Genomic DNA, 14,827 nt, shown 5'->3' on the forward strand with positions numbered 1-14,827 from the left:
TATTGTGAATTGTTTTAACAAGTCAAGCACCCTAAACATGCTAATGAAGAGACTATAGTTCACCCATAAATACTTTTTTTGTCAGCATTTACTCACCCTCATGTTGTTCCAAACCTGTATGAGTTTCTTTCTAATTTTGAACTCAAAAGAAGATATTTTAAAGCCTATTGGTAACCAACCTAATACTGCCGACAGTTGACGGCACCCATGACTTCTATATAGCTCTTTTTTTTCTACAATGGAAGTCAATAGCTACCGTCAACAGTTTGATTTCCAACATTCTTCAAAATATCTTCTTTTGTGTTCGACAGAAGAAAGAAATTCACACAGGTTTGGAACAACATGAGGTTGAGTAAATGCTGATAAAGTTTTCATTTTTGGGTGAACTCAACTGTCCCTTTATAAGTTTCAAGGCACGGGGCTTGTCTATAAACAAATTTTTTGACAAAGTGTTTGTGTAATAACTTTGAGTAGCTTTATACTGTTAAATGTAACATGTAGACACCGACTGACCTCCTTCTGACTGCAGGCCTCATCATGTGAAAGGACAGTGTGTCGTCTGTCAACAACAGCACCTCTTGTCGACTGACCGGTGTGATGCTTGACACATAAGTCAGATCTGCAGCTCTATTTTCCAATTTTTTATGTTAGAGAACCTGCCAGGTAAGTTATGTCCTTGTTTGAAGTCAAATAATCAACATCTCCTGTTAGTTACATGTAAAATGTAAATGTTACCAAATACTTTTAGTGATATTTTTGGTATTGCATAAAATGTGAGCATTTTGTAATCAACATTTCTTGAATCATCTGCTTTCTAAATGTTTTTTTTTTTTTTTTTTTTCACTGAGCTTGTCACAATGCATTTTGGGATGGCCATGTACACCAAGGATGTGATGCTGCCTTTTTATTTGGTAAAAAGAATAAGCATACTTTTTTGGAAGCCTTTGTGAATGCTCCCTACATAGGCAGCACACTAGTTTTTGGAACAGAGCTAATATTACCCCTTCATCGCCCCTATCTGCACTGCTCAAAACTTCTATGGTCTCAGTGTCAGGGAACACATGTGATTTTACACCTAAGTGTTTGCTGTGATGTACATCTTGGAGAACAGGGTTCTGTGTGCGAATGAGCCAGCATTACCAAAGAAAACAGACCCTCCCATCCGTCCCGATATCAGCTGCGCAAAAGGCTTCTGTATTAGAATCGTGACCACAGAGATGTCTGTGATATAAAGAAATGAGATGAGATCGGAAATTGACCATAATGAAAATATTGAACACTGTGGATACAAATGATGTTATCTTTGAACCAGAGAGAAATTACTGATGATTTGCCTGTTGCCAAGAGACTAAAGCAACAGTTATTTCTCTCAGGTAAACACACACACACACACACACACACACATGGACATACAATGTCAATAACTGCAATACCTTTTTATTAGAAAAATTTAGTGTATGGTAGGCAACACGACAAACAAAACAGTTTTATATAAAATATTATTTATAAAATATTAAGTAAGATTTAAAAAATTGAGGACATTAAATTGAGCAAAAGTGATAGTTATAACATTTATAATGTTTTGGTCTTCTATTTCAGGTAAATGCTGTTCACTTGAACCTTCTATTCAAATGTTGTCATCATTGATAATAAGTAATGTTTCTTGAGCAGCAAATCATCATATGTGACCCTGGACCACAAAACCAGTCACATGGGTCAATTTTGTGAAATTGAGATTTACACATCATCTGGAAGCTGAATAAATAAGCTTTCCATTGATGTATGGTTTGTTAGGATATGACAATATTTGGCCGAGATGCAACTATTTGAAAATCTGGAATCTGAGGGTGCAAAAAAATCGAAACATTGAGAAAATCGCCTTTAAAGTTGACCGTTTATGTTCGCGATTATGCTGCATTCACTCACAGAAATAAATGTTTTATATATTTATGGTAGGAACTTTACAAAATATCTTCATGGAACATGATCTTTACTTAATATCCTAATGATTTTTGGCATAAAAGAAACATCAATGATTTTGACCCATACAATGTATTATTGGCTATTGCCACAAATATACCTGTGCGACTTATGACTGGTTTTGTGATCCAGGGTCACAATGATCTGAATGATCATGTGACACTGAAGACTGGAGTAATGATGCTGAAAATTCAGCTTCGCATCACAGGGAATACATTATATTTTTAAATATATCAAAACAGCTAAATTGTTATAATATTTCACAATAATACTGTTTTTACTGTATTTTTTATCCAATAAATGCAGCCTTGGTGAGCATACTGTATAAGAGACTTCTCAAAAACATTAAAAAATCTTACCAATTTTGTCACAATTCCGGTTCTGTGTTCAGTGAGGTGATTCATGTTATTGTGATTGGCTTGTAACCTTCTAGCAAACATAGGCGGCCCTTGAATATATTTCAGGATCTCAAACCTCTTATTTACCTCAGGCAGACTGACGTGGCTCTGAGTCTGACTGTGAGCAAAGCACTACTAAATCTCTATGTCCAATAAATATTATTTTCCTTTCTCTGCATTCTGAGGTAGAAATTTCCATCCGGTTGCCACATCTGAAAACAAACCTCATTGGCACTTAATCATTTAGCAGACACTTTTATCCAACACTTTACAATAAGGTCCCATTTGTTAACATAATTTCTTCTTTGTAGTTCACAGTACATTAAGTGATCACAGATATAACTTTTGATTTTAAAATAATGTATTAGTAAATGCTGAAATTAACACAAACTAAGATGCTGTATAAATGCTGTAGAACTATTGTTCATTGTTAGTCTAATTTTTATTGGACTATTTTACTCTACACTAATTTGCTCTATAGATTTTAGAGTGTCTAGTTATCTTAACGGGAGATTGACAGACGGATCAGTGCAGCTTCTGCAGTAATGCAGTCGCTGTACCGGTCTGATTTACCGGTCAATCTACATTCCTACTCTCACCTATGGTCATGAGCTGTGGGTCATGACCGAAAGGACAAGATCCCGGATACAGGCGGCCGAAATGAGCTTTCTCCGCAGGGTGGCTGGGCGATCCCTTAGAGATAGGGTGAGAATGGCTATAATGCTGTCAACCATGAGAACACTATAGTCTCAGCCTCATACATCACGCCTAAGGACCGTTGGTTGAACGTCTGATGCATATGGCACACAAAATTGGAAACACTTCAGGAGTTTCAAAGTTGACATCCATTGAGTCCAAAATCGCATACCGAGAACGTACTACATTTGAATTTGAATTTACTTTGTGACCATAGTATGCTCTATACAGTATAAACATGGGTAGTATGCAGGGGGTCAATCCAGCGCTCGAAAACCGTACCACCCCCGGGGGCCGCCATTGTCTAACAAGCCATCATCTGCTGTTACCATTCCATTGACTCCCATTCATTTTGGCGTCACTTTGACAGCGAATAACTTTACATCTGAGGCGTTTAAAGACTCCATTTGTCCATTGTTTATTTCTAAAGAAACACGACAATGTATAAAAGGCTCCATTACCTTGTATCTTACGTTATGGCCCCGTAGAAGCAGTTTTTGTAAAAATAGGCTAACGATTGTGTCATAACCACGCGACTCTCTAGAAATTACCGTATAGACAGGAGGAGAAGCTCGCAGTCAATCGGGGGGACGTGGAGGCATAAAGTCCCATAAAGTCAAGGGAGAAGCCCATAGAGAGTCATAAAGTTGCTCCTAGCTCATGGACAGCTCCTACTCACACTCTCCGTCTCTGCAAGATTCGGAAGGGAATGATTCAGATTTTTCTTGGCACAGCTACTAGAAGACTTACAACTGTCAGACAGGTTGCTCACGTCACATCCACGTCGTCAAGCTCAGTTTGAGTCTGCGCAGTACGCTCAGCCATCAGGAAGTGAGTGCTTCTAATTTGCTTCACTTTTCTCCGTTGAAACCTATGGGGTCGCTGTGTCCAGTTTATATACTGTCTATGGTAGTATGAATAAAATTCGGATGTACTACATTCGCCATGTTGTTACTGTCACGTGACATACCAACGTCACTTGCATCGCTTCACTTCCATTAATAAATCCCCTACCGTGGCCTCATGGGATTGTAAAGTGTCAATTGAATGCGCACTTCAGAATGTCGGTGGAAGTGGTAGGTCATCCGGGACTGAACTGTGATTGGTTGCTTTACATGTCAATCAGACGGCCTCTGGGCGGTCCTTGGCCAATGAAAGCTGCGATGGAGTCCAGACCTTCTGCCATCAGTCTGAAGGTCTGGTTACGCGAGACAAGACCACACTAACATGTTGACATTTGAACAAATGCCCGCCTACATTTACATATCAACACTTGTTAAGTATTTAGCAAGTTTCTGATAAACAACTTGAACTATGTCGGTGTTCGGAAGTTAGCCACCCATATCAATCATTTTACATAAAGAAGTCTTTAAAGTACACCTTCTAAGGGTAAAAAGAGGGTGCGATATGGTCATGTAATGCTAAATTATGTCTGTTTGTGGTGCAAAACTAAGACTAACATGATAAGTAGATAGAGGTTAACAAAAAGTATACAGCATGTCTCTTTAACTTATTGGAAATAATCATAGCTGTCCTCAGTGATCCTGCTTGTTGTGCACTCATATACAAGAAATGAAGCAGAGAAATCACTCCTGACAGGCCTCGTGTCCTTCTGCACCATTAGTTTACGGAAAACGCATGGCTAGACAAAAAAACAACAGGAGGCTGGGATTGGAAGGGGTTGAGAGACAGGAGGTCAAAAGGTGTGGGGGTGAGACGTATGACTGAAGTCTGGAGGCAGAGACACACACACACACACACACACACACACACACAGAATTAGAAAAATCTCACTGAAGGTCACAATTCCACCCTCACAATGGCGGTCAGGTGACTGGAAGAAAGATTCAAGCAGTCATGTGCTTGGCAACAGACTTTTATTTGTCCTTTATGTTAGAAAGATTTAAAAGGGACAGCGCGCCATATCTATACTAACCAAGGTTGTTTTTTGTTTTGTTTTTTTACTTTGCTTGGGAGATTTTAAAATCAAAATGCACAGATGCACTGTTATACTCACTAAAATTGCTTGTATGAACTAATTTTTTGGGATCACTTTAAAGCCTATTTTCATGGTCTCATTTTTCACTTTTTGAGGCCAACAGTTTCCACGGTGTGTAAAGAAAACCAATGACATTTCATACAGTTTCTCTTGCACATGCATAGTACTGACTAGTAATAAATAAAAGTGCCTGTCTGATAAGGATATCTCCTCTGCTTCTGAGTGTCAGTACGAGAGGATATGTCTCACAGATTCATATCATTTTAATTTCCTCTGGCCTCCTGGACCGCTGCGTAACACTGAAACGTGCCGCGTAACAGAGTAGTGTCATTGTTTTGTTTGTCGAGTCAACACATTATAATGGATGTTCTATATTCCACATATTATTATGGAAAAAGCTTTGCATGGGACATGTATGTTAATTAGTGTCACAGTTATGAGGAGGATGGGAAACGGAGCTTCATGTGGGTCAGGGCCCGTAGGAGTGGTCCCATGGTAAACGAATGTAAACCTTATCAGTTCACTCTGTTAACACATTCCACATTGTTCAGGGGAATGTAGAGGCTTCATATTCATACATGATTTGACATTTATATGACCTTTTCTGTGACAGCGAATTATAAAACACTATATCCATATAATATATAAAGCCCCCTGCTGTTTGCTGCATGATGTTGTGCAGTATATCGTTCCAAGACGTAGGGCCTATGATTGGAAGATTTTTTTTGTGCTATTTCCATTTTTAGAGATGTTTAGTTTTAGACATTGTTGTATTTGTGATATATAAGTGAAAACAAGTTACTATTGGACAGTGTACTGCAATTCACAGCAGCTCACCCAGACCAGCAAGTGTCGCTGTAGCGCAGGAGCGTTCACAACAAACCATCGAGCGTGTTGTTGGCGGAAGTATATCATACGTCCGTCTTGTAGTTCATTTAAATCTCCATGTGGCTGTAATTGTCACGCTTACTTCATTCTACGTTCCCTAAAGCATTCAAAATGGGTAAAAAGGGTAAAAAAGAAAAAAAAGTGAAAGGAGCGGAGAAAACCGCCGCCAAAATGGAGAAGAAGGTGTCAAAACGATCGAAAAGAGAAGAGGTGAGGGAATTTATACCAACACGAAACACTCTAAACCAGCATACATGTCAGAAAACATTACTTTTGTTCTGCGTTTTACTGAAATAGGAGGATTTAGAGGCTTTAATAGCAGAATTTCAGTCTCTGGACGCGAAAAAGACGCAGGTGATCGAGAGTGCGTGTGACCCTCCGTCACCCAGGTGCGCGTTCATGTGTACAGGTGTGAATCAATCATGTGACTGTTACTGTGACATTTGACTGACAGCTCGTTCTCTCCGCAGGTTGAACGCCTCTCTATGTGCGCATCCTGAAAAAGACGAGCTGATTTTATTCGGAGGGGAATTTTTCAATGGGAAGAAAGTAGGTTTTTGATTGTACGCCTGTTGGTGAATGTGTAGCCTGATCTATGATGGTCATTAGCTGGTCAATCAGCTGTCATGTTCCAAAAACCATCTTGACCACCTTATTCTGGTTTGGTGCTGGTACAAGATGGTCTACTAGGTAATGACCAGCTTGGACCAACTAGAAAACCAGATACCAATTTATTTTCCAGCACAGGTCATATCATATCCCTTACAAATGGTGCCATTGTAAATTAAACCATAGTTTATAGCAAATGCCACACTTGTTCATTACACAGGGGTTTTCTAACTGGAGTTCTGGGCCTCCCAAGTGTAGAGAAAACAGTGAGGGAAAAAACAACTAAAAAAGATTAAACTAGATGACTAACTAACTAAATAAAAATGGATAAAATTAAATAAAAGTTCTATTAAAATGATACAAATTTATTTAAATAAATAACACATCTAACAGGACAGTATTATAGTGTAGGAAAAAAACAATTGTATTATATAATAGAAACAAACATACACATTTTTCACAGTATAAAATTTGTTATAGAGTTAATAAATAAATATAATAAATTTTAAGTTTTAGGATGGGGTTGCATGAGGTTGTATATATTTGAGTGTGATTGTGGCATCAAAAAGATTGAAAACCCCTGTATTAATAGACTTAAATAAAAAAATCAATGTAAATTTACAAATGTACAGATCAGCTGATATATTATGTGTTTAAATGGAAACTGTGAAGGCTTTGGTTGATAATTACTATGTGCAAACTATATCCTTCCCAAAAAAACCTTGACTTGATGTCACTTAAATGTTTCCATTCTTCCAGACTTTTCTGTACAATGAATTATTCTTCTACAACATTAAGAAGAACACCTGGGTGAAGGCAGAGATCCCGAACCCTCCTCCAAGACGCTGCGCTCAACAGGTACTTCTTTAACACACTTGAAATATGTAAAAAATAATATTTATTTTTTGACAGAAAATGTATGAACAAAAAGCATGATGCAGCAAAGGAACCATGTTCTATTTTGGTAATGAAGGACATGTTATTACAGACTTCACCACCAGGGGTCAGACTGTCTTTACATAATAATCATTTATCTCAAGCATATTTCTGTAGCTCTCTCTCCATCTCCCTGCAGGCAGTGGTAGTTCCCCAGGGTGGGGGGCAGATGTGGATATTTGGGGGGGAGTTTGCGTCCCCTGACGGTGAGCAGTTCTATCACTATAAAGATCTGTGGGTGCTTCACCTGGGGACACGCACATGGGAGCAAATCAAGTGAGTACTGTTTTGTTTTTGTCAACTCACTGTGGACTACGCAATACTCAACAAGGTATTACAAGTGAAAGACAATGCAATCTGAGCTAATATCTAGACACCATCATCACATATTTAGTTTTTGCAAGCCAAAAGCTGTTAAAATGTGCTTAAAGAGAACATGACACCATAAAAGACCCTATTTACACAAGCAAAACTAGTTTTTTCTATGTTTTATTATTATCTTCAATGCTATAGTTGATAAAAAGGTAATCATTCAGTACCATAATATACCGGTATATCAAAATTCTTTAGTGCATGTTATACAACTAAAAAGTTTGTTTTTGCAATCTTTCATCATAATATAATATATAATAGCATAATAGTAAGCAAAAATATAGCTTTTTTCCGCTTAAAATCGAATATTGTGGGATTTGTGACATCATATGGGCAAATACATTTGCATATGCCTGCCTCCAGAGCAAGACATTGGCGAATAGTTTTTCATCATCACACCATAGGCCCCGCCTTCTGGCGTTCACTTGCCTACACCGGATGTGAGCGATTCGTCGCATCAAATGCAAATATAACCCATTATTATCACTGACGCTGTCGACACTGGATACAGTATACAGATGTTTGTTCAGTTTCTGACATACTCCATGCACGTGTGTCTGCCAACGACAGGACATATGGAAAAATAAATTGAAGCGTAAAGTAACGTTCACTTTGATGCCTCCTGTTTAAACGGCTCATTTACTAATTTCTGTAGAGACTTCAGAATGATACCAGCATCAGGAACAAGTGGATGCTTTATTTTTAAGGGTGTCATGGATCGCAAAACTTATATTCTTATATATTAACATTATAAGTGAATATTAAATATAAAGCAAATCCATGTTATGAGACCTTTAAAGCCGGCATGAATCGGAATTTACAACAGTTTTTTCTTTTTGACGTAAAACAAGTAAAACGGAGTAAAAAATGTATTATAAATGTATAATAAATACTGCAATATTTAATAAAAAAAATAAAAATAAGAATTGATTTTTGTTTTTATTGTGACTCTAACTAAAACTATAGCTAAGAGCAAAAAAACGAAAAAAAATTTTTTACATCTGAAACTGAAATCAAATATAAAAAACATAACTTTTGATGTACTAAAATAAAAATACCTAAAAAAAACAAAAACTGAAAAAACTATATAGACATTTTTAAAAAGCAATACCTAATAAAAATGACAAAACACACAACAAAATAACTAAAATGTTAATTAAAATGAAAATGGAAAATAGAAAAATAAAAACGATTATAAAGTATTAAGGAAAACAATAATGGTATCTCAATAGTAAAACAACTCTGACACAATCCATTTATGACGACTGTATTCATTAAGTCGAACTGGAAGTCTAATTGTATTTACTCTTTATGGAAGCTCAGCAGGGACTTTAACGTCTGTCCACTGTTTTGTCGTCATGCTGTGACTAGAGTTTATAGAGGTTATCCCTAAACTAACAGGATTGACTTCAGACTTGGCATCCTGACCACCTGTTGAAATATGTCTGCTTTGTCCTCTCAGAGCTCCTGGCGCTCCGTCTGGCAGGAGTGGACATCGCATGGTCCTGAGCAAAAGACAGCTGCTTGTGTTTGGAGGTTTCCATGAGAGCACCAGGTACAGGCAGATGCAGAGGTCCCCATCTTCAACTTGTCATTATTAAAATCAGTATTGTAAGGAACATTTTAACTTTTTGTTGTACGTTGAAGCGGGAATGAGATCTGCGTCCCTGGCTACAGGTGCCAATATAAGAATATGAATTAATATGTTCAGTGAATGTATTTATTTATTAGATGAGATGACCTAGGAAATTTATATATACTGTGTATATATATATATATATATATATATATATATATATATATATATATATATATATATATATATACATATACATATATATACACATATAGATATATTGGAAATCAATATTCAAATGAACGTTTATACTGTTTGAATATTCTTTATTCTCTGCTCTACAGGGATTATATCTATTACAATGATATCCATGCATTTAACCTGGACACATTGACATGGAGCCGTCTCCAACCCACGGGAACTGGCCCCTGTCCACGTTCAGCCTGTCAAATGACCCCCACTCCCGACGGCAATGGCGTCATCATCTACGGCGGATACTCCAAATCTGTATGTGTTTTGGTTATTACTGTGATTTTCATTTATTATTCACACTGCAATTGATAACTCAGATTTTACACTAAAGGGGTTCTTCACTGCTGGCAAAATGGGCTTTCAATAAAACTAGGCTGCATATACAGAAGAAATGCAAAACATTTTGTTTTTTAAAAACGGTGCTACCTGACTAGAGACAACGGAGAAAAAAAAAGGCTGTTATCTTCCCTTTTGCCAAATAGGTAAGAACTTCAACACCCATAATTCACTGGGCATGTTGCCATCCGAGGCCACTCCCACCACACTGCTTTGGATATGGTTGACCAGAGTCAAATACCGCCTTGCTTTAGTCGGAAATACTACTTAGCAAACTTTTAGACATAATGGTGTCGACTTGTTCCTGGGTGCAAGAATTTATAGAGTAAATGTTTAGCGGAGTGAGTTACTTTCGGTTTAGGATCCAGCGCGTTGTAGGAAGTGGCTAAAGGCTGCAAAGAATCAGAAATATGGAGAGAACGCTGCGTTGGAAAATCAGAAAAACCTCTGTGTTTGTACTCAACATTTCAAACTGGATGACCATCATGAACAAAGTGTTTTAGGCCAAACGGAGGGGGCCAATCTGTAGTTTTCACGAAAGCCCTGAGAGCTGATGACGCAAAGCTTTTGCTGACAAATAAACATGAGTTTCTCTGTCCAGGCAAAGCGGAGACCAAGTAAAATGTATTCATTTACGTATTTGTCCAAACGTTTCTGTGTGCGTGTGATGTTATGTATGTGAAAACAGTGATTAATATAGAATATAGAATATATTAATATAATATAGAAAACAGCTATATTAATATAGAATGGTGATTCAACTGACTTGGAACTACCTGTGCATTAAACGGTTTTATTGCACACCTTCCAGCCAATCAGAATCGAGTATTCAGACAGACCATGGTATAAATAATATATTATATATAAATATATAATATTACCAGCACAACTGTTTTCATCATTGATAATAGTGAGCAGGAAATCAGCATATTAGATTGATTTCTGAAGGATCATGTGACACTGAAGATTCAACTTTGATCACAGTATTTTTATGTATATCAAAATACTGTATTCACTTTCTACTATACTGGTACTAATATAGTATACGTACTGTGGTAATACTGTGTTTTTTGTAATTACATGTCCAATAAATCATGGTAATGGTTGCTAAGCAACTTGCCACATTATTATAGAATCCTATTGATGTCTGGTCACATAAACTATTTTACAATGCCTTAATTTGTACAGCCAAAATTACACAACAAAATGACAATTGAATTGAAGGCTGTTCATTTTAAAGGCTTAAAATGGGGATATTCAGCACCTCCATATTTAACATGCAAGTTTGTGTAATTCATTTAAAAGTATGTTTTTGCCTTATTTGTCCATCATTAGGTAAGCTATGTTGTGTTTAGCCTCGCTTTGCATGAGCATGTTGATGCCAACTTCAACTGCTCTACACAGAGAGCAAGGCATTCTGTCATTTCCAGGAGCTTGTCCTTGAGTAAACCCACAAGAGTAAACAGGCGTAGGTGGTAATGGCCGCTTTTCTCTTCCAGAGAGCGAAGAAGGATGTGGATAAAGGAACCATCCATTCTGACATGTTCCTGCTGAGGAGGGAAGGCAAAGAGGAGCAAGGTACCATAATTAGAGCCTCAGTGATCGCTTGTTTAATGTGGGCTGCTGTGGGATCGCTTGTTTAAATTTTCTCTCCATTTCTCCGTACACTTTCCCATTTCTGAGAAAAAGAGTAGCTCATGATTTTTGGCCCCTGTCCTGCAGAAAAGTGGACATGGACGCGAGTGAACCCTGCAGGAGTGAAGCCCCCTCCTCGTTCTGGCTTCTCATTGGCTGTGGGCCCCGGGGGCCGAGCGCTCCTCTTCGGTGGCGTCTGCGATGAGGAAGATGAGGAGTCTTTGGAAGGAGACTTCTTTAATGACCTTTACTTTTATGATATCAACAAAAATCGGTGGTTTCCTGCCCAGCTAAAGGTTGGTGTGACGTTTTGCTTTAGTTAAGCCCCTGAATAGAGACATTAATATATATATATATATATATATATATATATATATATATATATATATATATATATATATATATATATATACAATATATTTTACTTTTCTTGGCAGGGCAACAAGTCAGAAAAGAAGAAGAGGCGCCGTGGGGCGAAGGTAGAACAGACGAATGAAACTGAAGAGGAGAAAGAGGAGGCACGGGGTCCCACCGAGATTGTTAAAGAGATTGTCGCCGAGGACGGAACGGTTATGACCATCAAAGAAGTGATTCCAGCCGCAAAGGCAGAGGAGGACATTGAGGACGAGGAGGAGGAGGAGGATGACGAAGAGGCGGAGGCGGCTGCAATGGCTTCCCTGGTGGAGCCCTGTCCTCGCTCTAGCGCCATGGCAACAGTAAAGTACGGCAAGTTGTACTTGTATGGCGGTATGTTTGAGGTGGGAGATCGGCAGTTCACCCTCAGCGATCTCTATAGCCTGGACCTGCATAAGATGGACCTGTGGGACGTCCTAGTGGAAATGGACCCCAGTAAGTGGAAAGAGCCCCAGAATTCTCTTAACTTCATCTATCTATCTATCTATCTATCTATCTATCTATCTATCTATCTATCTATCTATCTATCTTTTAAGTGCTCTGTTGTTGAAAGGTTTATATCCACAGTTTTCAGAGAATGATAAAAGTTCTCACAGACTGCTGTTCAAACTAACGTCACATATAAATGTTCAGTGGCAACAAGTATGCCAACAGTATTTTGATATTGCCGCACTCAAGCGCTAAATTCCTTATTTTAGAGACGCAGGAGTGGCTGGAAGAATCAGAAGAGGAAGATGAAGATGAAGAAGAGGAGGCAAAGGGAGGTGATGAGGAGGAAGATGATGAGGAAGAGGAGGAATCTGAAGAGGAGGGTGAAGAAGGTATGTATTTTGCCAATGTCCTCTTAATTTTGAAGTTCATACACATTTATGACAGGGAAAAGTATTTTGATAGTCTGTTTTATACCCATTTAAGCAATTCAAAGCCCATCCCTGGACACACACATTTTCCTTTAGTGATCAAGGCCATGATTTGGGTCAGGTCCATGAGGTAGACATGACCAGAGGTTTAGCTGCCAAGACCCAGATCAACATCCACTGATCCTCTTTGACAACCAGAGCTGTGTGTTTTGCTTTGGGGTCCTTCTCGCTTAAATTCATTATTGTTAGATGCCTGTTTCGCTTGTCAGTTGTAATAACATCACTGATTGTTAGCTTGTGGCTGCCTAATGGTTGGGTAGCACTCTAAACAAAGAGACTTTGTTGCCTCATCATCCTTATCAGGGGTGTTTCGTGTTCAAAGTATCTCCATTTCAGTACTTCAGGTCCCAGATTTTACATTGAACAACAAGTGGCAATACCAAAGTTGTTGAGGTGAACAAAAAGGTATATTTTTGGGATTTTTAAAGAAAGCAGAAGTGGTAATCTGAACAGGTGTTGACATTTTCTCTGTATCTCTCTATTAGATGCGGACCATCCCCCAGTAAATCCCGGAGAAGCTCTTGCGGATTATCAAACACGGACTGAGAAGTATTGGCTGGGTCTGGCAAGAGCAAACATGGGTCCTGATGCCAAAGAGAAGAAAGTACAAAAGGTCGGCCACGCCATGGCAAAGGTGGTCTTTGAGGATCAGGAATGAGATTAAACATGTATAAGTGTGTGTGTGTGCTGAGATAATTAAAGGGTTTGTTTGTGAGAAGGAGAATGTATATGTGTTCTCGTGTGTGTGTGTGTGTGTGTGTGTGTGAGAAAGTGAACAAAAGAGAACGAATGGATGTGTGTTTGAGTTTTAAAAGCAGCTAAAGCATGTTCTTCTGACTTTAATGTTTATAAAACACGGCCTTACCTCTTTTTTCACCATTTTGTCCTTATTATTATTTCTCCATCACAGTAGTTCTAAATAAATGCACTGTCATAAGGATAGAAGCAGTGTTAATATAGTATTATAATATGTATTAATATTTTAAATGAGCTTTTATTTAATTTTTTTTTTTCATTTTATCATATTTTTAAATTTCATTTGATCAAGATTTCTATTTTTCATTGAAGCTTTTTTTTTAAGTTTAACTTTTTTTAAATGAATCAAAATCAATTTAATAGTTTTAGTTAACAATAACAACACTGGAAAAACTTTTTTTAAGGAAAAACTACAAAATACTCTTGCCGCCAGTAAAACAATAGGATGGGGTGGCAAAAAGCTCATTTTATAAACGTGAGAGATAATAGCGACAGATTTTGTTGTGTTTTGTGAAAGACAGAAACATTCATGAGAAGTTTCCTCAAGACTTTGAGCTAGAGAAAGCTAAAGAGGATGGCCAGGCGGCAATCACAGTTTCTAAATGAAAGGCGCTTCCCACATTGACCTATTTTTTTGTTGGCTGTGAAGAATGAGCGATGTAGAATGAGAAGCTAATGAATAATAAATGGCGGATAGAGAGATGGATGAGGTTACGATTACGCAGCCAACTGTCTACTCATCTCCCCTCATTCTCTCTCCATCTCCATCTTTTTTTAAAATTCTGGATTTCATTTTTAAAAAGACAGAGTTTATAAATAACTAAAAAGTCACCATTTTTAAAACGCTGCTCTGACGTCCTGAAGCACATAAAACTGCTGGCGTCAGAGACGTGTCGGAAGAGTGAGTGTGTGTGAGAGAGAAAGAGAAAAATTTAAATAAGGAGAAACTGGGACAGAATTGCTAGTTCTTTAAGATTTACGAAGATGTTTGTAGGTCACATTAGTTGATTAATTCAATCTATTTACCTAGTGGCTGTCTTTATGACCTCATTAGTCCGCT

At 37.9% G+C, this 14,827-nt stretch overlaps 1 protein-coding gene across 1 annotated transcript; it reads left to right on the forward strand.

Moving 5' to 3' along the window:
* Positions 1-5,969: 5,969 nt before the first annotated feature.
* Positions 5,970-13,887, forward strand: klhdc4 (kelch domain containing 4). The gene is made up of 12 exons (XM_084094755.1): positions 5,970-6,171; positions 6,259-6,350; positions 6,432-6,510; positions 7,330-7,428; positions 7,646-7,782; positions 9,341-9,433; positions 9,799-9,961; positions 11,542-11,620; positions 11,765-11,973; positions 12,115-12,526; positions 12,790-12,912; positions 13,497-13,887. Exons 1-12 carry the CDS (start codon positions 6,073-6,075, stop codon positions 13,667-13,669), a joined length of 1,758 nt encoding a protein of 585 aa, XP_083950881.1. The 5' UTR covers positions 5,970-6,072; the 3' UTR covers positions 13,670-13,887.
* The last annotated feature ends 940 nt before the right edge of the window (positions 13,888-14,827 follow it).

Source organism: Abramis brama, assembly GCF_963993115.1.
Source record: "Abramis brama genome assembly, chromosome: 20".
Lineage (NCBI taxonomy): Eukaryota > Metazoa > Chordata > Actinopteri > Cypriniformes > Leuciscidae > Abramis > Abramis brama.

Coding starts and splice junctions, on each gene's coding strand:
- klhdc4 (XM_084094755.1), top strand. CDS start 6,073: ATGGGTAAAAAGGGTAAAAAAGAAAAAAAAGTGAAAGGAGCGGAGAAA. Junction 6,172..6,258: donor AACGATCGAAAAGAGAAGAG/GTGAGGGAATTT, acceptor TTACTGAAATAG/GAGGATTTAGAGGCTTTAAT. Junction 6,511..7,329: donor AATTTTTCAATGGGAAGAAA/GTAGGTTTTTGA, acceptor CCATTCTTCCAG/ACTTTTCTGTACAATGAATT.